The sequence below is a fragment of the Molossus molossus genome, unplaced genomic scaffold (assembly GCF_014108415.1).
Source record: "Molossus molossus isolate mMolMol1 unplaced genomic scaffold, mMolMol1.p scaffold_m16_p_17, whole genome shotgun sequence".
Lineage (NCBI taxonomy): Eukaryota > Metazoa > Chordata > Mammalia > Chiroptera > Molossidae > Molossus > Molossus molossus.
In genome coordinates, this window is record NW_023425352.1 from 67,669,254 (window position 1) to 67,697,239 (window position 27,986).

Consider the following 27,986-nt stretch of genomic DNA (forward strand, 5'->3'; position numbering starts at 1 on the left):
AGAGAGAGAGGGAGAATAAAGGAACAAAATGTTATTTCTCCTACATTCACATTTGGATTTCATTTAATCCTCAGTGATCCTATGAAAGAAGTACTACTGTTATTTTTGTTTAATGATGAGGAAACTCAGGCCCAGCGAGATTAGGCATCTTGTCCAAGGTTATTCAAAGAGGAACAGCAGGGCCATAATTTATTATCAGGCCTTGGGAGTCCAGAGCTTATATTCTTAACTGGAGGCCAAAGATACATCCAGTAGTGAAGTCATGGAGGCCAAACTTAGAAATAGTGACACTGGAAGAAGTCACAATATTCAGAGGCAGAAATATGAGGTACTTTTGGAACTAACAAATCAAAATGAAGGATTAACCACACCAATGCATAAGATTTAAATGTCCAATCAGCCCTGGCTGGTTTTCTCAGTGGTTAGAGCATCACCCACAGACCAGAGTCGCAGGTTTGATTCCAGTCAAGGGCAGGAACCTCAGTTGTGGTTCGGTCCCTGGCTCTGGTCAGGGTCTTATGGGACAGCCAGTCAATGTGTCTCTCTCACATCAATGTTCCCCCCCACCCTACCCCACTCTATCTGAAGATAAACAGAAAAATATCTTTGAGTGAGGATTGAAAAAAAAATGTCTGCCCTAGCCAATTTGGCTCAGCAGTTAGAGAATCGGCCCACGAACCAGAGTCCCAGGTTCGGTTCCCGCTAAGGGCATGTACCTCGGTTGCAGTTTGTCCCCGGCCCTGGTTGGGGTTGTGTGGGTGGCAACCAGTCGATGTCTCTCTCTCACTTGATGTTTCTCTCTCTCTCTTCCCCCCTCTCTCCCTCCCTCTCTATCTGAAGATAAATGCAAAAATATTTCCTGGGGTGAGGATTAAAAAAAAAAAAAAAAAGTCCAATCAATTGCCTCTTTATGCAACTACCTTTCAACTGAATTTCAAAGTGATCATTTAAGGCTCTCAAGAGAAAAACAGTATTTTCAGGGGAGTTATTCTGAATGCAGAGCTTATCTGGTAGCATGCTACACCACCAGCAACAGCCCATGCTCACTCCACACATCCTGCCAGTTTCAGTCTGAGTATGAATGAATGTAAAGGACCACCTAGATCAGCTAAGGGGTACCAGCAACGGGTATGATGCTGCTCAGCTCTGCAGAGAACCATGCTCCTAACAGGATGTTGTTTAATGCTGAGCAGATTTCTATCCAAATGACAAACTTAAGTAACCCTGACCAAGTTTTGCATTTTTTTGTATATCCCAGAGGAAAAACAAGACAACAAACTGTACTTAAATGTCTAATAAATTAAGAAAAATGTATTTTAAGGTTAAAAAAAATGATAGGTAGAAGAAATTAGGTAAGGATCCATCAAAAAAAATTCCCAGTATTGGGGAACAATGCCTTGCAAGTGAAAACCAAAGACCCCTCATTTGTATGACTACTAGGTAATGAAAGATTACCAGCTCATCCAGTAACTGACAACCTGCACATCAAATACCTTACTTGTTACCACAGACTCAGATAAATGACTTCGTACAGTGTCTCTCACCTGTCCTTAGCAATAATAAATAGATCATCTTCATCGTCTTCCTCAAAGAGGCTGGTCTTTTTCACAATCTCCTGGTCCCGGGTGGTCCCAGAGTCTTTAAGTTCTCCTTTAGACCTGTGGTCAGATGCTGAGTTGGTCTGTGAATCAGTAACAGTCCACTGGTCCTTGAAGTATAAAATATGTATTAAAATCCAGTGGCAATGTAGAATAAGGAACTTAGGAAGTAAATTTTACATTCATTAAATTAAGTTGTGTTTAAACAAAGTATTACACTAAGTGTATCACCCCTGAGAAAAGCTCACGTCCAAGACTTTTCTTTGAACCCAAATCTAGACAGCTGGGTTCTCTGACTTCAAAGACCTCATGCCTTCTCCTCCACTGCCTGCCATGAAGTTTCTCCTCCCTAAGGTTCTGTTCTATGTTGGGAAGGGAACTTGTCTACTTTAGTGAATCAAAATTAATTAAAGAGGAGGATGAAAAGGAATGTTAAAAAATAAATCAAGAACTTTCAACATGAAAGGAAAATATTTTAATTGAAAAATCCCAAAGCCCTGGCCGGTTTAGCTCAGCAGTTCAAGAGTCCGCCCAAGGACCGAAGGGTCACAGGTTCAATTCCCAGTCAAGGGCATGTACCTGGGTTGCAGGTTCAATCCCTGGCCCCAGCTCGGCGCCAGCCAGGCCCTGGTTGAGGTCAAGCAGGAGGCAAGCAAACGATGTGTCTCTCATATCGATGTTTCTTTCTCTCTTTGTCTTTCTCTCTCTCCCTCCTTCCCTCCCCCGCTCCCTTCTAGTCTATCTAAAAACCAGTGGAAAAATATCCTCAGGTGAGGACTAACCAAAAAAAGCTCATGCTATGCACATGTAAACACAACACAATGAAAGCTGCTAATGACCCTTTTCCACAAAAGTCTCAATGTGGACTTAGAGCATTTTAAGGAAACCTCACCTGGCTACACTCACCCTTCAAATCAAGGAGCACTTGTTTAAGTGGTCCTTTGATATCTACAGTCTAGAGCTTTGCAAATCAAAGTGGGGTCCACAAGCCAGTAGCATCTGTTACTTAGAATCTCAGGTTCCCCCAGACTTTCGGAATCAGAACCTGAACGCATAACAACATGCCCAGGGGATTTCCTCACACGTTATGGTCTGAGACATGGTCCTCCAGAGCAGCGACTACATGCTAGACTCCCTAGAAGAGCTTTAGAAAATTCCAGTGACAGGCCACACCTCCAAACCAGTAAATTCATCAGAATCTCCAGCAGTGGAACCCAGATGATTCTACCACTGATTCTCCCGATGATTCTGGTGGGTAGCTAATGCTGAGTCACTATTCTAGAACACTGGTTACCGTTACTCTGCAAGTAATGTTGCTCCCAGTTTTAGCTAATATTTTCATTTTCCCTGAACCACTATGGTAAGACAAATTCCATTGATGGCTGGCCATTACTACAGTGAAAACGACGAACAATACCAAAAAAAAAGGAAAAATCCATCATAAATGCATACATTTGAGTAGAAAAAAGCAAATTATGCTGTCATTTTAAATTGTTTTCAATAAAAATATTAACGTATCTAGGATTTATCTATCTATGTCATACCCTCATTACTTGCCTATGTTAAAATAAAGAAGAACAATTATTTGAATACAGGAAGATTTTTAATGCTCAGGGTTTTTAACAGCATTATATTTAAAGTTCTTTTCTGTACAGCTAAATCTGAACAGCAGCTAAACCATATTCACTACTGGCTTTGCTAATATGTATCTAGATGGTAAATGGAAATGTTAAGAAGCTAATTAAAAAAAAAAAAAAGAATTAAACTTGCACAGGATATTCCTACCATGTCTAGATTCATGTTCTTGATTAATGAAACACAGCGATCATGTAATAAGATTAAAATAAGGCCTAACTTATTTGAATTGGCATATAATTTGAGGGTCATACTTATTTTATTTCTAACCATTTTTAAAAAGACTAACCTTTAGTTTAATGTACTAAATATCTTTCTTCAAGAAAAGAAAGCTATCTCGTGCACATAGTCTTTAGTGACTGAACTTCACTAGATATGAAACAGGCGGAAACGTTTAGGACAGCCACATCTCCGAAACCCTAGAAACAACGCCTCGTTCTTTTCAACCCACCTCCTCATCGCTGCTGAACAACAAGGCAGATGCTTTCTTCCTGGGGGGCTCAGAGGGCTTTGCTTTCTCTTGGTTCTGAGGTAGTAGAGATGATGTTTGCTTCTTAGCAGCTGTAGCCCCAAAAAGAATATCCTAGAAAAACAAATGGCAGAAGAGTTTAACTTTATATACGTGAAACAAAAAACTTAAGACATCCTTCTCTCATGTCAGGAATAAAATTTATATAACACCTTTAGGGGGGAAATCACAAAATGCTAGTGAATCTCACTTCTCTCACATATACAACTACAGCAACAGTCTATAATAGTCTCTAACTGCAGTCTCCAGCCACAAAAGGGAAACATACCACACAACTCTTAGGCGAACACATGGGAGGAAGAATGAGAGGGAGTGACGTGAGGACAAGGTCCCGGGACAGGGAGGAAACACGGCCGCAGCCAGCAGGCAGGCCCTCTGTCTTATTAGGAAGGCCATGCCCGCACCTGCAGGAGAACAGGACAGCACCCGCAGCGGCCAGCAATCTGCACCTTTCTTTCTGTGAATTACAAACTGGAGCCATGGGTAAAAGCAGAGAGATGGAGCTTTCTCCACTCTTTTACACTTATGAAGGACACACACTTGGGACAAAAGGAAGGAATGACTTGGATTTCTGGTTAATTTTTTTTTTTTCTTAATTTTCTTTTCTTTATTGATTTTTAGAGAGAGAGGAAGGGAGAGGGAGAGAGAGATAGAAACACTGATAAGAGAGAACATCGACTGGCTGCCTGCTGCATGGCCCCAACTGGGGATCTGGCCCACAACCTGGGCATGTATCCTGACCAGGAATCAAACACACAACCTCTTGGTGCATGGGTCGATGCTCATCTACTGAGCCACACTAGCTGGGCGAATTTCTGGTTAATTTTAAAGAGACAATACAAAATTAAGAAACAGTTTACTAGCCCTGGCTGGTGGTGTATCACAGTGGTTAGTGTTGGCCCACGCACCAAAGGGTCATTGGTTTGATCCCTGGGCCAGTCAAGGTACATGTGGGAGGCAGCTCATCAATGTGTGTGTCTCTCTCTCTCCCTTCCCATCTCTCCCTTCCACACTCTCTCTAAAAATCAATGGGAAAATATCCTCAGGTAAGGATTAACAAAACAAAAAATAATAATTTACTAAATAAAAATCACTGACCCACTAAGAGTTGATCCTTATTGGTTCAAAGATGTTTATAAATTTTTGTATCATCAAGCTCTCCAGAGATGCCTATGAAGGCATATTTATTTAGAAAAGAATAGCAAAACCATCAGAGAGCCTGAGCCAGAGTTAAACAGAAAAAAAAAAAACAGTACTACAGCAAGTAAACTGTCCCAAAATGTAAAGATCGATAAAGGGAGCTTCAGAGAGAGTGTAGGAAGGCAGGCAGGGCCATGGGCATCATGAACTGATATCCAGAGGGACACACATTTACTATGTACTTACTGTGCCAGGCTCTGTGCCAAAGGCTGCACATGAGTTGTTTCAGCTGTCACAATGACCCCACTGACTATTAAGCCATGAGATTCAGAAAGCTTAAGTTACTTGCCCAAGGTCCCTGACTTGCAAGTGGTGGAGCTAGGACATGAACACCCAACCCCAGGAGCTTAGTCACCACACAGAACTGGGCACGAATGAAGGTTCACTTATCTCCCCTCTTACTTCTCTCCCCAACTTTGATCTCTTCAAGGGTGGGAAAGAATAGCAAGGTGAGGACATGGCTGCCTTCTCCTCTTTCTCCCCCTTCAATCTTGTAGACCAGTGGGTATAACACAGATCCATGCTCTAAAAAGTATTTCTTAAAGGCAGATTTCTTAAGTGAAATCTACGAAGCCTTCCATAAGAGCTGGGTCAAGAAGCAAATGTCCTGCCCATTGTATAGCTAAGAGAACTTAAGAAAGGAGTTGCTGAGATAAAAACCAAAATATTTTTGTTATATAGGCCTCACCCAGACGGCTTGACTGCTTCCTTGTCACCCTGTCCTACTGATTGAACCCCTGGATATAAAGCTACATCAGCAACAGTTTCCTACTAATCAAAAAGTTGAGTATCTTGTGTTACAATACCAGTGTTTACCTCTTCATCTTCATCATCAAAAAGCGAGACTGACGTGGGGAGTTTGCTAGGCAGGAGAGATGCATCTTTTGACTTACTCACATTTTGAGAAGAAAACAAATCCTGTTGGATCAAGATTAAACAAGACACATCAGTTTTAAAGTATCAGTTAGCTACAGAACACTAGACTAGGACGTGATAGCTTCAGTGCGTCTAGGTCTAGGTCAGACACAGAAGCTGGCGGAGACCATCCCAGGGGCACACGCACCAGTCTGTCCCAGCTGTGCGCAGCACAATGCCTGAATGCGAGGAGAAACAGACCACGTGCAACTCTGCGCCCCCCCCCCCCCTGCTCCAGGACCCTGAAGTTTGGGTACTCCCACTCTGCTTTATCCTGGCATCCCACCTTGATGATTTAATAAGGCAAGGGGAAAGTTTCCCATCAATCTCCTATCATGCTAAAATAACAATGACTTCCTTTTTCTATCCAAAGAATCAGAGAGATTAAACAGATCCCATAATGGAAACAGCAGGCAGATTCCCAAATTACTAGATCTATGCCTCTGCCTTACTTAGTAACAAATAAGAACACAGTATTTTTACTCTTGTAAGGATATAATAGTACTCCTTTTAAATAACTATCCACTCAATTTTTGTTTTAAAATGTTTGGTATTCTATTTGAGCTACAGTGGATGTTACAAACTATTTAAAATATCTGGTAGATTCTGAAGAAATTTTCAAATGCTACAAAATGTTAGCCTATAATGCAAAGAAAAATCTGCAAACTGAGCTGCACGAATTTAACATAAAATAGAACAACTGTTCCTTCAGGAAGAAACTTCAATACACAAGAGCCAGACAATTAAACAGGACAAAAACGTAATTTCTAAGACCTTTCTGGATAAATTTTTTTATTATGGAATCAATGTTTACTCCTCAAATAAAGACCTAATCAGGTCATTTGTTCAGTGGTTTTCGCCTGGGACCCATGGAGTCCTATGGGTCTGTTTCAGTAGAAGAGGCCACAAAGGGGCGCTCCAGGCTTCCTGTGACTCTCCTGCATTTTACACATTGACAAGATGTCACTGAAGACAAGGGCTCTGGCCCTGGCCGGTTTGGCTCAGTGGTGAGAGTGTCAGCCCATGGACCGATGAGGCACGGATTCAATTCTGGTCAAGGGCACATACCTCGGTTGCAATTTGCCCCCAGCCCTGGTTGGGGTCCTGCGGGAGGCAGCCACTTGATGTGTCCCTTTCGTGTCAATGATTCCCTCTCTCTCCCTCTTCCTCTCCCTCCCACTCTATCTGAACAAATATGAAAAAATGTCCTTGGGTGAGGATTAAATTTTTTTAAAAAAAGGAAAGGGCTCTGTTGCTTTAAAAATAAATAACTGGGACTTCCGGTCAGGATGGCGGGTAGGTAAACGCGGTATCCGTCCTCCCACAACCACATCAAAGTTACCACTAAACTACTGAACAACCATCATTCAGAGCCGCCTGACACCGAGCTGAATGGAAGTCCTACAGCTACGGAATTACAGCAGCAGCTGCATGGAGATGGGTAGGAGGGCAGAGGGGACGGGCTGGTCCCACACCCACGTGTGGCGGATAAAAATCAGGAGGACACCTCGGCTGGGAAGGTCCTCCCTGAGGACTGAGGGGTCCCCGTCCCACACCAGGTGCCCCGCTCAGGGTTCCAGTGCCAGGAAGAGAGACCCCATAACTTCTAGCTGGAAAACCAGCGGGAACTGAGGCTCAGGGAGGCTGAGGCGGCTGGAGCCCCAGGCAGCTCCTTAAAGGGGCCGCGCACGGACTTATCGGACTCTCCCTCTAAGCTTGGAGGGGAGGCAGCTCGAGGGGCACCAGAGACATAGAGGGAAGAACTGAGCTGTTTGGCACTGGAGCGAGGGCTGGAGAGGGGGCTTTCTTGGGGACAAACGTGCTGTCAGAGGCCTTCGTTCCTTTGGTGAGCCCTTCCCTGGGGCAGCAGACAGCCACCATATCTGGGACTCCAGCAACCTGGCTCACACTGGTAGCCCCGCCCTGCTGACTCCCTGAGGCCCCGCCCCGCCCAACTTTCAGGCCTACCCAAGCTGTTGCCAGTTGCTTAACCATAGGATCGGCCTGTCTTCGATCCTGCTTCAGGTTTTCCTAAATTCTTTCAAACAAGCAGCATCCTGTCTCAGCTGGCCCCATACCTCTCATTAAGTAATACACAGAAACAAACACAGGGAGGTAGCCAAAATGAGGAGACAAAGAAACAGGTCCCAAATGAAAGAACAGAACAAAACCCCAAGAAAAGAACTAAGTGAAATGGAGATAAGCAACCTAACAGATGCTGAGTTCAAAATACTGCTTATAAGAATGCTCAATGAACTTAGTGAGGGCCTCAAGAGCATAAAAAAGGACCAGTCAGAAATTATGGATGCACAGTCAGAATTGAAGGAGGCATTAACTGAAATAAAGAATAATTCACACAGATTCAATAGTAGAGTACGTAAATCCAAGAAGCAAACCATCGATTTGGAATATAAGGAAGCAAAAAACCCCCAATCAGAACAGCAAAAAGAAAAAAGAATCCAAAAAAATGAGGATAGTATAAGGAGCCTCTGGGACAACTTCAAGCGTGCCAACATTCGCATCTTGGGGGTGCCAGAAGGAGAAGAGCAAGAATAAGAAATCGAAAACCTGTTTGAAACAATAATGGCAGAAAACTTCCCTAACTTGGTGAAGGAAACAGACATACAAGTCCAGGAAGCACAGAGAATCCCAAACAAGATGAACCCCAAGAGGCCCACCAAGACACATCATCATCAAAATGCAAAAGGTTCAAGACAAAGAGAGAATCTTAAAAGCAGCAAGAGAAAGGCAACTAGTTACCTACAAGGGAGTTCCCATAAGGCTGTCAGCTGATTTCTCAAAAGAAACTTTGCAGGCCAGAAGGGAGTGGCAAGAAATATTCAGAGTGATGAAAAGCAAGAACCTACAACCAAGATTACGCTATCCTGCAAAGCTGTCATTTAGAATCGATGGCCATAGAAAGACTTTCCCAGACAAGAAAATGTTAAAGGAGTTCATCACCACCAAACCGTTATTATATGAAATGATGAAGGGTCTTTTTGAAGAAAAAGATAAAATATATGAACAAACAAAATGGCAATGAATACGTATCTATCGACAATGGAATCTACAAACGAAATGAACAGGCAGAACAGAAACATTCTCATAGATAGAGAACATTTTGTTGGTTGCCAGATGGGAGGGGGGTTGGGGGAATGGGTGAAAAAGGTGAAGGGATTAAGAAGTACAAATTCATTGCTAGACTGACAAACCTCAAAGGGAAAGGGCTTGGGGGAGTGGGAAGAAATAAACCAAAGAACTTATATGCATAACCAATGGACACAGACAATAGTGTGGGAAAAGGCGGGAGGGGGCGGGAGTGGGGAGGAGGGGGTCAGTGGGGGAAAAATGTGGAACATCTATAATACATTTTACATTCAACAATAAAGATTTAAAAAATAATAATAAATAAAATAAAATAAATAAGTAAGTAAATAAACCGAAACAAAGAACAGAAACAAATTTCAACATCATGGTTTTGGGCCCTTGACTAACATCATCCTTGGTATTGGAAAAAAACGCTTTTCCATTACCTCAAACATGTTCCCAAAATGATTTCGCAGGGCGAGCTTTAGCTCCACACTTGAGATGCAGAGGCAGGAGTCAAGAATCCATCCTTCTGGTCCAAAGCTGTATCTCCTAGACTATGCTGTTTTACTTCTCCTGCCTAAGCACCTTGACAGCATCCAGTAAAAACAACCTATGATGATGCACATGAAACAAAGTTTATTCAGTGGTCGTTTTAAAAACCTGTCTGGCCCTGGCCAGTTTAGCTCAGCAGTTAGTGTCGGCCCTCGGACCAATGAGTCACAGGTTCGATTCCAGTCAAGGGCACATAGCTTGGTTACAGTTCGTCCCCGGCCCTGGTGGGGTTGGGCAGGAGGCAACCAGTCGATGTGACACTATCACATTGATGTTTCTTTCTGTCTCTCCCTCCCTTCCACTCTACCTAAGTAGAAAAATATCCTCAGGTGAGGAATAAAAATAAATCAATAAATAGAAACCTGTCTGGCCCTGGCCAGTGGCTAAGTTATTGGAGCATCTTTCTGTACACCAAAAAGGTTGTGGTTCAATTCCCAGTTACGACACACATCTAGGTTGGGGTTCTCCCATCAGGGTGCATATAAGAGCCAACCGATCAATGTTTCTCTCTCTCTCTCTAAAAATTGATAAAATATATCTTCAGGTGAGGAAAAAAAAAATATCTGTCTGAAAATTCTTTTATATTCCTATCATCAAGAAGTGGAGTCTGGCCCTGGTTCAATGGTTGGAGCATTGTCCCATACACCAAAAGGTCACGGGTTCAATTCCAGTTCAGGGCACATATCCAGGTTACGGGTTTGATCCCTGGTCAGGGCGGCAAGGGTGTACACAGGAGGTAACTAACTGATGTCTCTCTTCCTCTCAAACCAATTTTTTAAAAATTTAAACAAACAGCCCTGGCTGGTTGGCTCTGCAGATAGAGTGTTGGCCCACAGACCGAAGAGTCATGGGTTCGATTTTGGTCAAGGGAACGTACCTTGGTTGCAGTTCGGTCCCCGCCCTAGTTGGGGTCATGTGGGAAGCAACCAATCAATGTGTCTCTCTCAAATCAATGTCTATCACTCTCTCTCTCTCCCTCCCCCTACCACTCTATATGAAGATAAATGGGGGGGGGGGGGTAAACAAACAAAAAAATCAGTGAAGTCTGTGTCCCCTCCTCTTGAACCTGGGCAGGTCTTGTGATTATCTCAACCAACAGACTGCAGCAGAAGTGACACCACCGACTGGTGAGACAAGGGTATGAAAGCAATACAGCCTCTATGCAGCTCTCAGGAATCTCACTTTGAAGCTCTGGGCCACGATGGAAGAAGTATAATTTCCCAGAAGCTGCCGTGCTGGGAGACCACAGAGATAGAGAGGGGTACAGTGCTCCAAGTGCCCCAGCTATGAGTGTTTTCACCCAGGTACCAAAACCGTGAGGGGGCTGACTCTCAGCTCAGCCACCATCACACCAGGAACCAAATGGGCGACCCTAAATAATAAGTGCATATGGTTTTTCGAAAAGATAAACAAGACTGATGGACCCTTAGCTACACTCACCAAGAAACAAAGAGAGAGAACCCAAATACACAAAATCAGAAATGAAAGAGGAGAAGTAACAACTGACACCACAGAAATACAAAAGATCGTTAACAACTACTATGAACAACTATATGGCAACAAATTCGACAATCTAAGCAAAATGGACAAATTTCTAGAAACACACAGTCTCCCAAAACTGGATCAGGAAGAGATAGAAAACTTGAACAGACCAATAACAACTAAGGAAATTGAAGATGTAATCAAGACTCTCCCAGCAAACAAAAGCCCAGGTCCGGATGGCTTCATGGGAGAGTTTCACCAAACAGTCAAAGAACTAACACCCATTCTCCTCAAACTATTTCAGAAAATTCAAGAAGAAAAAAGACTTCCAATCTCGTTTTATGATGCCAGCATAATTCTAATTCTAAACCAGAGAACGACATTATAAAGAAAGAAAACTACAGGCCAATATCCCTGATGAACATAGACACCAAAATCCTGAACAAAATACTATCAAATCGGATCCAGCAATACATCAAAAAAATTATTCACCATGAACAAGTGGGATTCATCCCAGGGATGCAAGGCTGGTACAATATTCGCAAATCGATAAATGTGATACACCACATAAACAAAATGAAGAATAAAAACCACATGATCATATCAATAGATGCTGAAAAGGCATTCGACAAAATCCAGCATTCATTTCTGATAAACACGCTCAGCAGTGTGGGACTAGAGGGATCATATCTCGACATAATAAAGGCCATATATGAAAAAACCTACAGCCAACATCATACTCAATGGGCAAAAACTAAAAACATTTCCCTTAAGAACAGGAACAAGACAGGGATGCCCACTTTTGCCACTCTTATTTAACATAATCCTGGAAGTCTTAGCCACAGCAATCAGACAGGAAGAAAAAATAAAAGGGATCCAAATTGAAAAGGAGAAAGTGAAACTGTCATGATTCGCAGATGACATGATACTATACGTAGAAAACCCCAAAGACCCCATCAAAAATTTACTAGACTTAATAAATGAATTTGGCAAAGTAGCAGGATACAAAATTAAAGTCAAGAAATCGATGGCATTCTTATACACCAATGATGAACTCACAGAAAGAGAAACAAAAAAACAATCCCATTTACCATCGCGGCAAAAAAATTAAGATACCTAGGAATAAACTTAACCAAAGAAATAAAGGACCTATTCACAGAAAACTACAGGACATGGAAAAAAGAAATAGAGGAAGATATAAAAAAGTGGAAGCACACACCTTGTTCATGGATTGGAAAAATTAACATCATTAAAATGTCCATACTACCCAAAGCAATCTATAGATTCAATGAAATCCCCATCAAAATACCAACGACATACTTCACAGAACCAGAACAAATACTTCAAAAGTACATATGGAACCAAAAAAAAACCTCAAATAGCCACAGGAATCTTGAAAAAGAAGAACAAAGTTGGAGGGATCACATTACCAGATTTCAGGTTATACTACAAAGCCACTGTAATCAAAACAACCTGGTACTGGCACAAGAACAGGCATATAGACCAGTGGAACAGAACAGAGAACCTAGAAATGGACCCAAGGCAATATGCTCAATTAATATTTCACAAAGAAAAAAAATAAAAAAATAAAATAAAATAAAATATTTCACAAAGGAGGCAAGAGCATACAGTGGAGTAAAGACAGCCTCTTTAATAAATGGTGTTGGGAAAATTGTACAGCTACATGCAAAAAAATGAAACTAGACCATCATCTTACACCATACAGAAGAATAAACTCAAAATGGATAAAAGACTTAAATGTGACTCATGAATCCATAAAAATCCTAGAAGAAAATGTAGGCATCAAAATTTCAGACATCATAACACAGCAGAATTTTCACTGATACATCATCTAAGGCAACAGAAACAAAGGAGAAAATGAACTATGGAACTACATCAAACTCAAAAGCTTCTGCACAGCAAAAGATATAATCATCAAAACGGAAAGGAAACCCACTGTATGGGAGAGCATCATTGCTAATGATATATCAGATAAGGGGTTAATTTCCAGTATATATATAGAGTGCTCATACAAGTCAACAAAAGGAAGACAAAGAACCCAATTAAAAACTGGGCAGAGGAACTAAACAGACACCTCTCCAAACAGGACATACAAATGGCTAAGAGACATATGAAGAAATGCTCAACATCGCTAATCATCAGAGAGATGCAAATTAAAACAACAATGAGGTATTACCTCACACCTGTCAGAATGGCCACCATCAACAAATCATCAAACAACAAGTGTTGGCGAGGGTGTGGAGAAAAGGGAACTCTAATACACTGCTGGTGGGAATGCAGACTGGTGCAGCCACTATGGAAAACAATATGGTGTTACGTAAAAAAATTAAAAATTGAACTGCCATTTGACCCAGTGATCCCACGTCTAGGAATATACCCTAAGAAAACTGAAACACCAATCAGAAAGAATATATGTACCCCTATGTTCATAGCAACACTATTTACAATAGCTAAGATCTGGCAACAGCCCAAATGTCCATCAGTAGACGAATGGATAAAAAAGCAGTAATACATATACACAATGGAGTACTATGCGGCTGTAAGAAAGAAAGATCTCTTATCCTTTGAGACAACATGGAGGGACCTGGAAAGTGTCATCCTAAGCAAAACAAGCCAAACAGAGAAAGACAAGTATCATATGATCTTACTTATTTGTGGAATATAATGAACATAACAGTCTGAGGAATGGGGTAGTCCCAGAGACGTGGAAGTGGGGTACAGACTAACAATCTCCAGAAGAGGGGGTGGTGGGGGAGAGATAAACCACAGAACTTATAAGCATGTATGCATAAACAATGGACATGGACCACAAAGCTGGGGACAGGGCGGGGAAGGAGGGGGAGGGGGGAATCAGTGGCGGGAAAAGGAGAAACATCTGTAACAAAAATAAATTAATTAAATAAAAAAAATAATAAGTGCCTGGTTTGTCTCAGCGGTCAGTGTCAGCCTGTGGACTGGAGGGTCATGGGTTCAATTCCTGGTCCAGGGCACATACCTGGGTTGCAGGTTTGATCCCTAGTCCTGGTCAGGGTCACAAGGGAGGCAATCAATCAATGTGTCTCTTTCACATTGATGTTTCTCCCCCCTCAGTCCCTCCCTGCCTTCCACTCTATCTTAAAACAAACAAACAAAACAATGAAAAAAATATCTTTGGGTGAGGATCAACCAAAAAAAAAATTTTTTAAGTGCCTAGTTGAACCTCTAGAACCTTAAGAGATAATGAAACTTGTTGATTTAAGTCACTAAGTTTTGGAGTGATTTATTTCATAGTAATAAGTAACTGGAACATCTTTTAAGTGCGTAAAATTGCTCAAAATTGTTTTATTTTTTTATGTAGTTAACAACTATTTGATGCCTTACCAAGTGTCACCCACTAGTGTAGGTACTAGGGATAAGGGCAGGGAACAAAACGTTCTACCCTCATGGAGCTTTTCCTGTTGGGACACAACGAATGAGTAGACATGAAATGTCACACGGCAATACATACTGTGGAGAAGGATAAACCAGAAGAGGGGGCTATGGAGTGCAGTGTGGTGAGTGCTGGCAGGCTTGTGATTATGTAGTCATCCGGAGAGGCCTCACAGAACACTGGAAAAAGTGAGGAAGCAAGCCATCTGAATTCTGGGAAAAGCATTCCCCAGAGGGGCAGGAGCCAGTGCAAAGACCTTGAAGCAGGAGCTCAGAGTAAGACCAGAGTGTGAGGCCCCATCACGCTGTGCTCATGTGTCAGGAGTTTGCCCTAACTGGATTTTGGTTGATTCTGATCTTCTGTACACCAGACATCAATGAAGTACAAGCCTCCAAGGTTTCATTCGTATCTACAGTAACCACTCTATGCAGCAGAGCTGTCTGTGGGTTCATCTGGCCATTAGTGCAAAGCAACCACTAGAGTTTAACTCAAAGTTCATATAATCCGAACTGACATGTAAGTTTCTGCCATGTCCACATATTTTTCCTGTGGAGGGGACAATCACAGCCCATTATATTCTCGTGTAGATCTCTGATCCCCTAAAAGCCTGGCCTGAAATTAGTTCCCAAAGTACCTAGGGCTTGGGAGTCAGAAAAGCAGTGACGCTTCTGAGAGCTGGCGCCACTCCACTGAAATGGTGCTTCCAGGCAGGTGTCTGGAGGGAGGACTGAGGCTGCCTGAAAACCAGTGCCAGCCACAAACTGTTACCAGCCACAAGATAAAAGCTGTACCAGAATGCTTATCACTTCATCACTAAGCCCAAGTTTTGGTGAAGCTACCAAACAACAAGCAGTGCGCAGGTTTCCCTTCTGCCACATGTGCCTCATCGCACTGAAGATCAACAAATAGCCTGCAACGGGAGCATCCTGAAGACAGAGCTTTTCCTCCCAGAAGACGCACTGGATTCAAACTCAAGAGTGAAAGGTACTGTACACACATTGCTCTCTGAAGACTGTGTGTATTCCCTGGCTGGATAGCTCAGTTGGTTAGAGTTGTCCCGACATCCCAAGGTTGTGGGTTCAATCTCTAGTCAGGTGGCACATACAAGAAACAACCAATGAATGTATAAATAAGTAGAACAATGATTCGATTTCTCTCTCTCTCTCTCCCCCCGCTTCCCCCGCTAAAATCAATATTTTTTTTTTAAAAGGACCATGTATTCTCAAGAGGTTATTTTCCAAGAAAAGAACTAAAAAACATAACAGAAAGTCTTGCACCTCTACTGAGAAAATCCTGATTCAGAGATAATTTGTAATGTAATAGCCACAGACTAATTGCCAGAACTAAAAAGAATTCCTTACCTCAGTGTCTTCCTCATCTGAAAATAAACCTTTTTGAGTCTTTGTTTCTGACAAAAGCTTAAGATTTTTGCTGGAAGGCAGAGTAACCTTTGTTGGGAAAAAGAAAATTGAGAGTTAACAAACAAGATGCCTGGAAATGAGAGTTGATTCCATCGTTCATTCAGAAAATGTACTGAGTCTCTGCTAGGATAAGGCACCAGGCCATGCGCCAGGGGAACAAACATGCCATGGACATTGGACGTGTGATGTATCAGATTCATACAGAGAATTACCTCCAAATGAGAAATATCATGAAAAAGAATTTCAAAATTGGTATAAGTTACAGTTCCTTGTAAATTTCTCAGCACAGACAGGGCCTGGACACAGGAGATGGTGCAGCAAAGCCATTGCAGGCAGGGGGACTGTGTGAGGAGACAGAAACAAGGGAAAGCAGCAGGCACACCTGGCGGAGCACAGCAGGCTGGACCCTACTTCCTACAGGAGACGATGGGAGGGTACAGCTGGAAGCTGCACAGGAAGGCAGGCGCACTGGGAGCCTGCCAGGTTCGCAATGCTGGGCCCTAGGTGGTTGGCTGTGGGCAGGGGCAGGGTTCTTCATGGGAAGACATGACACAGATGTGCTTAAGGAACAGCAAAAATGCCCTGGCCAGTTTGGCTCAGCAGTTGGAGCATCAGCCCACAGACCAAAGAGTCTCGGGTTGGATTCCGGTCAAGGGCACATACCTCAGTTTTGGTTTGGTCCCTGGCCCTGGTTGGGTCGCATGGGAGACAGCTAATCAATGCGTCTCTCTCACATCGATGTTTCACTCTCTTTCTCTCTCTCTCCCTCCCACTCTATCTGAAGATAAATGGAAAAATATCCTCGGGTGAGGATTAAAAAAAAAGATCAAGATGTGCAAGACACAATGGGGAAAAAATGTGGAACATCTGTAATACATTTTACATCCAACAATAAAGATTTGAGAAAAAAAAAAAAAGATGTGCAAGACAGCAAAGGGAAGGGGAATCAGCCGGAAGAGTTTAAAGAATGAGGGGGACGTATCCCATTGGCCAAATAAAGGTCAATAATATAACCTGTGAGCAACAACAACAAAAAAAAATACGATGCTCATGAATTATAATACATAAATAGAAAACTCCATGGTCCTATAAGGATACTAAAAAAGTAGGAAAGGAGGAGAAAAAGCTCTTCTCTTTAGGAGAATGACAGCTAACAAAGGTAGTAGAAATTCAAGAGATAGAAAAAACATTCTGCACCCCCAACACAATACTACTTCAGGCGAAGATCAACAATGGACGTTAAAACAACTGGGTAGGGCAAAGTCCTAGCAATCGTTGAATCTTGGTGGTAGTTCTTTGGGTGTTCATTGTACTCTTCTTTCAACTTTCTGTGTATCTGAAGTTCTTCACTATACACTTAAAAGGAAACAATACTTCCCCTTTGGGTTCCAGAGGAATTAACAAGATGCCCCAAATCAACACTCCTAGGTCCAGTCTTCCCTCCTGCTCACCTTTTTTTCTGCTCTTGCTTTATTTTTATCTGTCTGATTCACAGTAGCTTCTGGCAAAGTCACAGCTTGTTCCTTGAACAGATCTCCTTCCTCCTCATCAAAGATATTGGCAGTGGATTTGACTTTGTCTTTAAAAGATACCATAGCATAAAATTACATTAAGGTAAAAAATCCCATCATAGCCCTGGATGGTGCGCTAAGTGGTTAGAGCATCAGCCCATGCACCAAAGAGTCATGGGTTTGATTCCCAGTCAAGGGCAATAGTTGGGTTGCAGATTTTATCCCTGGTCCCAGATGGATGCATGCAGGAGGCAACCAATCGATGTGTCTCTCTCATATCGATGTATCTCTCTCCCCCTCCCCACCTCCCTTCCACTCTCTCTAAAAAGCAATGGAAAAAATATCCTCAGAGGATTAACAAAAGAAAAAAAAATTCCACCATAAAAATTCACAGATCAAAAGTTCTTCTCTCCCAAAGAATAAATTTAGAAAGTATGTTATTTCTTCTTTTTTGTTAACATTTTTAAAATTTATTTTAGAAAGAGAGCAAGGGAGAGGGAGAGAGAGAAACATGGATGTGAGAGATAAACCAATTGGTTGCCTCCTACACATCCTCGTACTAGGGATTGAGCCTGCAACACAGGCATGTTCTCTGACTGAGAATTACACCCATGACCTTTTGGTACATGGGACGATGCTCAACCAACTGAGCCACACCGTCCAGGGAATTATGGTATTTCTTTAACAGTAATAAAAAAAATATCAAGTGAACTAGATTAGAATTTTTCAAAGAACACAACAGCAGCTCAAATGAAACAGGACAAATGGTTTAACCATTTGGTTTGCACACTTATCCAAGCAATAGCATCCTATGCCTACAGTAGTGTGGACTGGCACAAAAGGTAAAGAGAGACCTACAGAAAGATCATTTAGGAGTCAATCACTCTAGCCCTAGCCGATATGACTCAGATGGTTGAACATCGTCCCATGCACCACAAGTTCACCAGTTCGATTCCCAGTCAGGGGAACAGATTTCTGCTCTAAGGAAGAATTCCTAGTAATTATTTTTCAAAGTAGAAAAGGCTGGTTCATAAAATAGAGATCTCCAAGGTACCGTAACTGCATAAGCAGAGATGACACAACTCTATGACAGGAATGCTTGCGGAGCAGTTCTGATCCTACAAGAGATATGAACCAGAGGAGCTTCATGTCCTTTGAGGTATTATTTCCCTGGCAAAATTCATAAACAGGCTGGAACAGGCACCTGACTTGGAGGGTTTGCTACTGGATGCTGCAAAAAAGTCGTCATCATCATCGTCATCAAAGAGGTCGGTGGGCGCTGAGAGGTGCAAGCCCTTCCCCACGGTGGGCTGCTTGGGCTTCTGGGGCTCCTTCAGTGATGGAGCAGAGGCTGTGCCCAACACATCAGCATCCCCTGTGGTGGAGAAACAAGACAGCCTGGCTATGACCTAGTGTAGGTGGGCCTTCTGACTTTACAGAAAAGAAAAAACACACTACCACCCACCAAGAACTTTTAGTTTCAGTTCACCCACTAAACACAGTAACAGGACCCAATAACTTCCAGCCTTTTCTGCTACAGAACATCCCATATGCAGAATCACCTGGTCACGCAAACACAAAAAAGGTCTAAGGTCACTGATTTCTAGCAAAATAGGAGCTAACCCCAGTAAATGAGCTCTTTCCTTATGCTGGTCCATGTCTTCTGAAGCTCCTCCTACTCTCCAACCTGCCCTCAGAAAATGGCAATTTAAAATGACAAAATAGCCCTGGCCGGTTTGGCTCAGCGGTTAGAGCGTCGGCCTGCGGTACTGAGAGACCCGGGTTCGGTTCCCGCTAAGGGCACGTACGTCGGTTGCAGTTTGTCCCCGGCCCTGGTCGGTTGTGTGGGTGGCAGCCACTCGATGTGTTCCTTTCACAACAATGTTTCTCTCTCTCTCTCTGTTCCTCTCCCCCCCCCCCACTCTACCTGAACAAAAAATGGAAAAATGTCCTCGGGTGAGGTTGAAAAAAAAAAAAAAATAAGCATTATAATACAATATTGTCTTAATATTTCAAGCAAGCCTATGAGTGAATGCTATTATTATCCTAATTTTACAGCTAACAAAATAGACAAACTGTTAAGTGACTTGTCCAAGGCTAGGAGGCAGCCTGGGAAGTTTGGTACCAAAGCTTATGCTCTAAATCACTATCCCATTTGTTTAATTTCGTCTCTTGCATTAGAGTGAAAGCTCCATGCAGACAGGGATCATCTTGGTGGTGTTTTCCACTGTGCCTACATGGCAGGTAACTATTGTTGGGTAACTATTCAACACAGTAACTATGTGTCGAAAAAAAAAAAAAAAAAAAAAAAAAAAAAAAATAAAATGACAAAATAATTCTTATACAGTTTTTAAAAACAAACCCTACAATATGATACCTAAAAATACAGAAACTGCTCCAGCTGGAATTTTCTTTCCGAGTTTGGAGGATGAAGACACTACAATGAGAAAGAATGACATAACCATTTCAACAAAGAAAATAACTTTCCTTGTTAAATGCACCTTCCTAAAATATGTTCAACACAACACACAACTACAGAGATCCTTTAAAACTAACTTTTCCTAAAAGAGTCATTTTAAAATTCCTTCATATCTTCTCTACCAACATCATGACTTTTTTCTTGGAACCAGTGCAATCTGAGCTGTGACCGCCATGGAAATGGCTGTGACTGGACAGACAGGAGCAGTGAGGCTGGCTGGAGAGGCCAAGGAAGATGCAGAGCACAGTGGGGGACAGGGACAGAGCAAGCTGGACTCCTCCACACAGGACCCCTCTACCCATTCCTGTTAGTAAAAATGAACAAGTAAAAAAAAAAAATAGCAAAAAATCTGAAACATCAGTGAAAAAATGAAGACAGTAACAGGAAAGAGGGAAGCGAAGCAAGTCACCGGTGCCAAAGGAGGAGAGCCAGGAAGTACGACGAGCAAGGCAGCCCTGCAGCAAGTCCAAACCCACAGCTTGTGGCCTTGGGAGACCAAGTTGCTTAAAATAACTAACACGCCAACCTAAAGGAATAAAATTTGTAGTTCTTCAACTTTTTATGTGTGCCTTTTTAAAAGTCCACAAATTATGATGCACACTGGGCTGGGGAATTACCGCTCTCCAATTTATACACAAAATTTCAGAAATGTTTCTTTAAATTAAAATATCCTCAATACTGTTAGAGTATTTTTCCTGTTTGACCTTTTATGAATTCTCTAAGAAACAAAATTGTGATGTGGGTTTACAGATGGTACTCTGTTTTTTCCAAGACAAGAATTAGTGCAAATAAACTGTTTTTAACTAGACCAAGGCAAACACAACAATTTCATGCCCAACAAACAGCAAGGTTTGGGAACAACGTCAGGGATCCACCTCCTAACGGGAAGCAAGCAGTTCTGGAGAAGTGTACACGAAGAAGCCAGCCTCAGTCCAAGCTCACCTTCATTAACAGGTGCTCGAGCTTCCTGATTCCGAGGGGCTTCCGTGAAGAGGTCACTCTGGTTGTAACACGGTATAAGACACAATTCAAAAACACAGTGGAAAAAGTAGCTGCCTTTGAGGCTTTCTAAAGAAAAGTACCCTTGTGAAGTTTAAAGACACATATATGCTGTTATGCCATAAAATCGGTTCCAGAGCAAAGCCCATGGCAAAATCAGACCCCTAAGTAAGTTAGGTCTGCCCAGGAATTAAGTAGACACAGAAGGAGACAACAGATGAGGTAAAAAAAAACTGCCTAATCAAGTAAATTGTTCACTATTAACACTCTCACATCCTCTCCCCACCTAACAAAGGACACCAGGATACAACATTTTCTCTTTGTGATTCTTAGTGCAAAATCTTCCCAAATATAAAAGCAGAAGAAACTGCCACCTAAGATGCCATCTTTTCCCTACTAAATGAACAAGGTGTATTTATTCCATCACACAGCTATGGAGGGCTTCAAATTACCAATGACTTACCTCCTCATCCTCATCATCAAAAAGCCCCTTCCCTCCACTGAACAGGCCACCTCTAGAGCCAAAGGGCGAGAAGTCTTCATCGGTCAGCTTGGGAGGTGTGAACAAGTTATCTTCTTCATCTAGCAAATAGAAAGGAATTTTTTGCAGGGCGAGTTGAAGATGGGGCTAGAACTCAAATTCCAGAAGTTAGCCTTTACAACTTCTCTAAAATTGGCATGAAGCTTACTAACCATATGTAACAAGGGGTATCTGAATGCCAGCAGTCTGAGAAACTTCAAACAAACACTCATTCAACAGTCCACTAAATTCCTTAAGAAGCTCTCTGGGTTCCCACCCTCAAGTCTATAAATGTCTGGAGCAGGATGAATTTTTTTTTTTTAATCCTCACCCGAGGATATTTCTACATTTATCTTCACACAGAGTGGGAGCGAGGGGGAGAGAGAGAGAGAAACATCGATCTGAGAGAGACACATCGAGTGCTTGCCATCCACGACCCCAACTGCAACCGAGGTACGTGCTTTTGACTGGAATCGAACCCGTGACTCTTTGGTCCACAGGCCGACACTCTAACCACTGAGCCAAACTGGCCAGGACAGGAGCAGGGTGAATTCCATATGTGATCCCCTTCATCCAGATTTATTTATTTTGAAGCAAGTACATCGTTTCATTGCCATTCAGGACCTACCCTACCAAGAATCTAGGGAAGAAGGCAGACTAAACACCAGCACGTTATTGTTTGAAAGAACCTAATCTATTCTTTATTAAAAAATAGTAGAGTTTCGCCCTGACCAGTTTGGCTCAGCGGTTAGAGCATCGGCCTGCGGTCCGGAGAGACCCGGGTTCGGTTCCCACTAAGGGCGCGTGCTTCGGTTGCAGTTTGTCCCCGGCCCTGGTTGGTCGTGCGGGTGGCAGCCACTCGATGTGTCCCTTCACGTCGATGTTTCTCACTCTCTCTCCCTTCCTCTCTCTCCCTCCCATTCTATCTGTACAAAAAATGGAAAAATATCCTCGGGTGAGGATAAAAAATAACAAAAAAAAAATAGTAGAGTTTCCTAGTTTTTATACTTCTAGAGAATTCCAGAAAGACAGCGAATGATCGTTAGAAAATCTAATAATTCAAATCTTCACGGCATTTTTCCTCCCCAGACATCTCCCCTCCCAAAGCATGCTTTTAAATGCTCTGAAAACATGAATAGAGAGACAGACCCCATCTGTCAATCATTTCAAGTGCACTTCATGAATTATGTGATATTCCTGAGTTAAGAGCCACCTAAAAATACAGAAATGGGTGATGTCAGAGGAATGGCAGTGTGAGAGGTCCCTCAACTAGGCCTCTCCCCTTGAAGTTTCAACAATTTGAACAGCTATAATTCAACAAAGGATTCCCTGTTCAACACACGAACACATCTGAGAGATCCATGCATCAAAACATCTTAACAGTAGGCAAGTGGAAGCAAATCAAGAAGGTGGGAAAAGAGAACTGAGATGATGCCAACGATGCAGCCCAGAGCTTGCAGCCTGAGATGGCTGCAGTACTCAGCCCCAAAGGGGAGGAACCAGGCTGCCGCTGACACTCCCTTTGGCCGGCAGGAGAAGAGATACAGTGAGCTTCCGGCAGGAGTGGGCAGTAAGAGCTGCAGCTGAACACAGCGACCTGGGCAGGGACGAGGCACAGAGGGGCAGCCACGGCTGTCTGGTTGTCTGGCAGTCAGCATTCCAGACAGAGAAACCCCGCCACAGAGCCCGGCTGCCTCCCCTCCCCTTCCCAGAGCTAGCAGCAGGCCCCAGAAGAGGCTGTAGCAGTGAGTGCCTGGTTGCAGAGCACGTTATCTGCAAACCTGAGAACTGGCACTGCAGAAACATTTTTTTCCCTTAGCGACAGGCGCACTCTGTGACTAACCCCAGGGTCAGGTAGAGATGTAGATGGGAGGCCACTGAGATCTGCCAGTCACCATTTCTAGGAAAGCAAAGCAACAAAGGCAGCTGCCTACTTCCTCCAGCTCACGCCACCCCCTCCCATCGCAACTGCAATGCTGGTAGCTTCTGGCTGCAGGGGACAACACTGGGATTTCACGGATTTGGAACCCTCATCACCCACCACATTCCCTCGTGGGGTTGGTCCCGAGACCCAGGCAACCTGAACACAGACAACGCCCACCTTTGCAGGAAACATAGGACATTTTCCACCACCCCACAGAGATTTGAAAAGCAAGAGCAATGCAAGAGAACTATATAACTTGTGCTCAGCGCCACCTACTAGAAAACAACAAAAAGGCTTATCAATCTGCTAGAGAAGTGTCACCCATACACAGATGCTTAGACAGAGAAGAAATCCATCAAATACCATGAATAACCAAAGTCACAAGGCAGCTCAGAAAGAAAATGAAAAATCTCAGAAAATAAAATTAAAGACATGAAAATACGTGATTTAAATGACAGAGAATTCAATATTGCAGCTCTAAAAAAAATTCAATGAGTTACAGAAAAACAAAGATAGGCAGTTTAATGAACTCAGAAATGAAATCAATAAACAAAACAAGTACTTTACAAAAGAGAGTGAAACTTTTAAAAAGAACCAAATAAAAATTCTGGAGTGAAGAACTCTGAGATAAAAACTGAACTAGTGTGATTAGGAAATAGAGCTGACCACATGAAGGAAAAGAATTAGTGATACTGAAGACAGAAATCTAGAAATGACACAGAGGGAAGAAGAGAGAGACTTGAGCATTAAAAAAAAAAAAAGAACTCTCTGACTCCATCAGAAAAGCACTATAACAAGAACAGGAATACCAGAAGAAGAGAACAAGAAGGGACCAGAGAGCCTATTCAAACAAATAGTTGATAAGAACTTCCCAAACCTACGAAAAGAGTCAGATTCTTGAATCCAAAAAGCCAACAGAACACCTAATTACCTCAATCCAAAAGGGCCTTCTCCAAGGCACATTGTTTTAAAACTGTCAAAAATTAATAGCAAAGAAAGAATTTTCAAGGCAGCCATGGAAAAGAAGACAGTAACCCCTAAAGAAAATCCCATTACATTATTATCAGATTTTCAGCAGAAACCCTACAAGCTAGGAGTAGAATCAAATATTCAAACTACTAAAAGAAAGAAATTACCAGCCATGAATAATATATTCAGCAAAGTTATCCTTTAGATATGAAGGAGAAATAAAAACTTTTCCAGACATTCGGAAGCTGAGGGAATTTTCCACCAGAAGACCTCCCTTACAGTAAATACTCGAGGGAGTTATTCTACTTGAAACACAGAACAAAAGGTCACAAAACTACGAGTATGATCACCAACAGACAGACGGAAGCAGGATATATCACAATGCTTTTTTAGAATAAGGTGTTACAGTCTTGGCCAGTTAGGCTCAGTTGTTGCACTGGAGTATTGTCCTGTGCACCAAAAGGTCTCAGGTTTGATTCCCGATCAGGGCACATACCCAGTTTACAGGTTCGATCCCCAGTCACAGCGCATACAGAAGGCAACAGATCACTGTTTCTCTCTCACATCAATGTTTTTCTCTATGTATCTCTCGCTCCCTTCCTCTCTCTCTAAGAATGAATGAAAAATATATCCTCAGGTGAGGATTTTATTTATTTATATATATATCTATATAAATATATATAATATACATAAATATATATAATATATATATCCAACTACTTTCATATATACTAACAATGAAACTTCAGAAAAAGAAATGAAAAAAAATTCCTCTTGCAATTGCAACGAAAAAAATAACTAAGAATAAACTTAACAAAGATGTAAAGAACCTATATACTGAAAAATACAGAGCATTATTAAAAGAGATTAAAAGTGACACAATGGTTAAAATAGATTGAAAGAATCAACATAATTAATATGGCCATATCACCTAAAGTGACATATAGATTTAATGCAATCCCCATCAAAATCCCAATGTGATTTTTATAAAGAAATAGAACTAAAAAATATCATCAAATTTGTATAGAACCACAAAGGACCCTGAATAGCCAAAGCAGTCCTGAGAAAAAAGAACAAATTAGGAAGTATCACACTACCTGTCTTCAAACTATACTTCAGAGGTATAATAATCAAAACAGCATAGCAATGGCAGAAAAACAGACACACAGACCAATGGAACAGAACTGAGAACCCAGAAATAAAACCACATGTATATGGGCAAATAATTTTCAACAAAGGAGCTAAAAACATACAATAAAAAATGAAAGCCTCTTCAATAAATGTTTCTGAGAAAACTGAAAAGCCACATGCAAAAAAATAAAACTAGACTGCTCTTTGTCACTATACACAAAAATTAACTCAAAATTAATCAAAGACCTAACTGTAAGACTTGAAACAATAAATTACACAGAAGAAAACATAGGTATTAAACTTATGGACCTTGGTCATAGAGATTTTATAGATTTGACCCCAAAGGCAAAGGAAGTAAAGGCAAAAATAAATAAATGGGACTATATCAAAATAAAAAGCTTCTGCACAGCAGAGGAAAATGTCAACAAAACAAAAAGACAACCATCCAAATGGGAGAAGATACTTGCAAACAACAGCTCAGACAAGAGGTTAATATCCAAAATATAAGCATAGGCAAAAGTAGGTTTACAGTTGTGAGTACACAGTTTATTCTTGTATTTTTATTAATTATTGTATTATTTTCTATACAAACAACTGTAAAACTTTTTTCCCACCCCTGTATATAAAGAAGTCATACAAAACACCAAACAAACAATCCAATTAAAAAATAGGCAGAAGATGGCCAACAGATTGATGAAAAGATGTTCAATCTCACTAGCTATTAGGGAAATGCAAATCAAAACTACAATGAGATACCACCTCACACCTGTTAGAATGGCTATTGTCAACAAGACAATAACAAGTGTTGGAGAGGTTGTGGGGAAACAGGAACCCTCAGTCACTGCTGGTGGGAATGTAAAGCTGGCACAGCCATTATGGAAAAGAGTATGGAGGCACCTCAAAAAATTAAGACCAGAGTTACTGTATGACCCAGCTATCCCTCTTCTGGGTATCAACCCGAAAAACTCCAAAACATTTATTCACAAAGATATATGCACCCCTATGTTCACTGCAGCACTATTCAAGTGGAGACAACTGAAGTGTCCTTTGACAGATGATTGGATACAGAAGATGTGGTAGATATAAAATGTACTACTACTCAGCCCTAATAAAAGATGAAATGCCATTTGCAACAACATGGATGGAACTTGAAAATATCACATTAAGCAAAATGTCAGACAGAAAATTTAAGAACAATGTGATTTCACTCAGATGTGGGACATAAAATTGAAAGCAACAAATTAACAAACAAGAAAAACAAAAATTCACAAACAACATTATGGTGGCCACCATAGGGAAGGGGATTGGGGGTGGTGAAAGATAAAGGGGGTCAAATATATGGTGGTGGAAGATTTGACTTTGGGTGGTGGGCACACAATGCAATATACAGATCATGTATCATAAGACTGTACACTTGAAGCCTATATGATCTTATAAACCAATTTCACCCCAATAAACTTAATTTAAAAAAATAAAGAAAATCCTGGAAACAGTTAAAAAAAGAAAAAGAAAAACTGAACTGACGAAAAAGGCCTACCATCTGAGGGAGTTCTCCTTTCCTTCTTCTCTTTCAATGTCTTCTGAGGTTTTGCTTCTGCAGATAAGGCTTGAAGAATATGTCAAAGTTTTAGAAATACTCTGCTATGCTTAGTATCCATCAACTGATTTTTTACATATGTATCTGTCATCATCATGACTTTTAAACTCAGAGCAAGCCATCCAACTTTGTATCTCAGCCCCACGAGTACTTCGGTCAGTGCCTTACCATAGGAGGCACTCAAAAGTACCTCTTTTTAAGCAAAAACCTTCAATTTTCATACCAGGGTCATGTACGTACCAGGGCTGCACCTGCTCAAAGAATTATCCTGGCATATTTCTACCCTGTTAAATCACTAGAATACACTGTTTAGTACATTTTCTTTTAGGCAAGATATAGGAGTATATATTATGACAGGGATTCTTAATCTGGGGTCATGCTTCTCTGAGAAATCCATTAATTCCCTGAAATTGCATATACAACGTTATATAAATGCGTATTAATGCATTTTAGGGAGAGGGGTTCACAGTGTTCAGTTATCAAAAAGTCTATAAACCAAAAAAAGAATAAGAAGTACAATTTAAGTCTCTCGGGCCTTAGTAAAATGAAACAGGAACTCTGCCCTCAGAGAGGTTCCCACACTTCCCCAGCACCACCGTGTTAACTCATCTCAAAGGAGAGGAGGTGTACCTCTTTGCTCCTCTTCTGTCTGGCTTGTGGCAGCCCCTTTGATCCGAGCTGCCAGCTCATCAGCAAAGGACGTGGGTCTTTTCTACAGGCAGAAGAAACCAAAAGAATCACTTTTTTGTAACATACAAACTAGTACAGTTTACTTTTGAATAGCTAACCAAATTTTCTAAATAATGGCAAAGAAATTGATATGAGAAAACAGTGTTTAACTAATTGAATTTAAACATATGCACCCATGCCCGGCCAGTGTGGCTCAGTGGATTGGCATTGTCCCATGGACTGGCAGGTGCTGGTTTGATTCCTGGTCAGGGCATATGCCTAGGTTTCAGGCTCGATCCCCAGCAGAGGGCATGCAGGAGGCAGCCCATCAGTGT

General features: G+C 41.7%; 1 protein-coding gene across 5 annotated transcripts in view; it reads right to left on the reverse strand.

The window, feature by feature from the left end:
- LOC118632045 (WASH complex subunit 2-like) overlaps window positions 1–27,986 on the reverse strand; it is a 73,134-nt gene that overhangs the window by 26,287 nt on the left and 18,861 nt on the right. For 3 of the 5 annotated variants that reach the window (XM_036264679.1, XM_036264680.1, XM_036264677.1), the window contains exons 9-19: window positions 27,613–27,694; window positions 26,923–26,991; window positions 21,305–21,423; window positions 20,785–20,842; window positions 19,741–19,800; window positions 18,568–18,738; window positions 17,304–17,431; window positions 15,793–15,879; window positions 5,779–5,880; window positions 3,685–3,816; window positions 1,545–1,708 (exon numbers count right to left, since the gene is read on the reverse strand). In XM_036264679.1, the coding sequence (XP_036120572.1) occupies window positions 1,545–1,708; window positions 3,685–3,816; window positions 5,779–5,880; window positions 15,793–15,879; window positions 17,304–17,431; window positions 18,568–18,738; window positions 19,741–19,800; window positions 20,785–20,842; window positions 21,305–21,423; window positions 26,923–26,991; window positions 27,613–27,694 (1,172 nt within the window). Of the gene's footprint in view, window positions 1–1,544; window positions 1,709–3,684; window positions 3,817–5,778; window positions 5,881–15,792; window positions 15,880–17,303; window positions 17,432–18,567; window positions 18,739–19,740; window positions 19,801–20,784; window positions 20,843–21,304; window positions 21,424–26,922; window positions 26,992–27,612; window positions 27,695–27,986 lie in introns of those variants that run through there. The other 2 variants (XM_036264678.1, XM_036264681.1) reach the window with 2 other exon arrangements.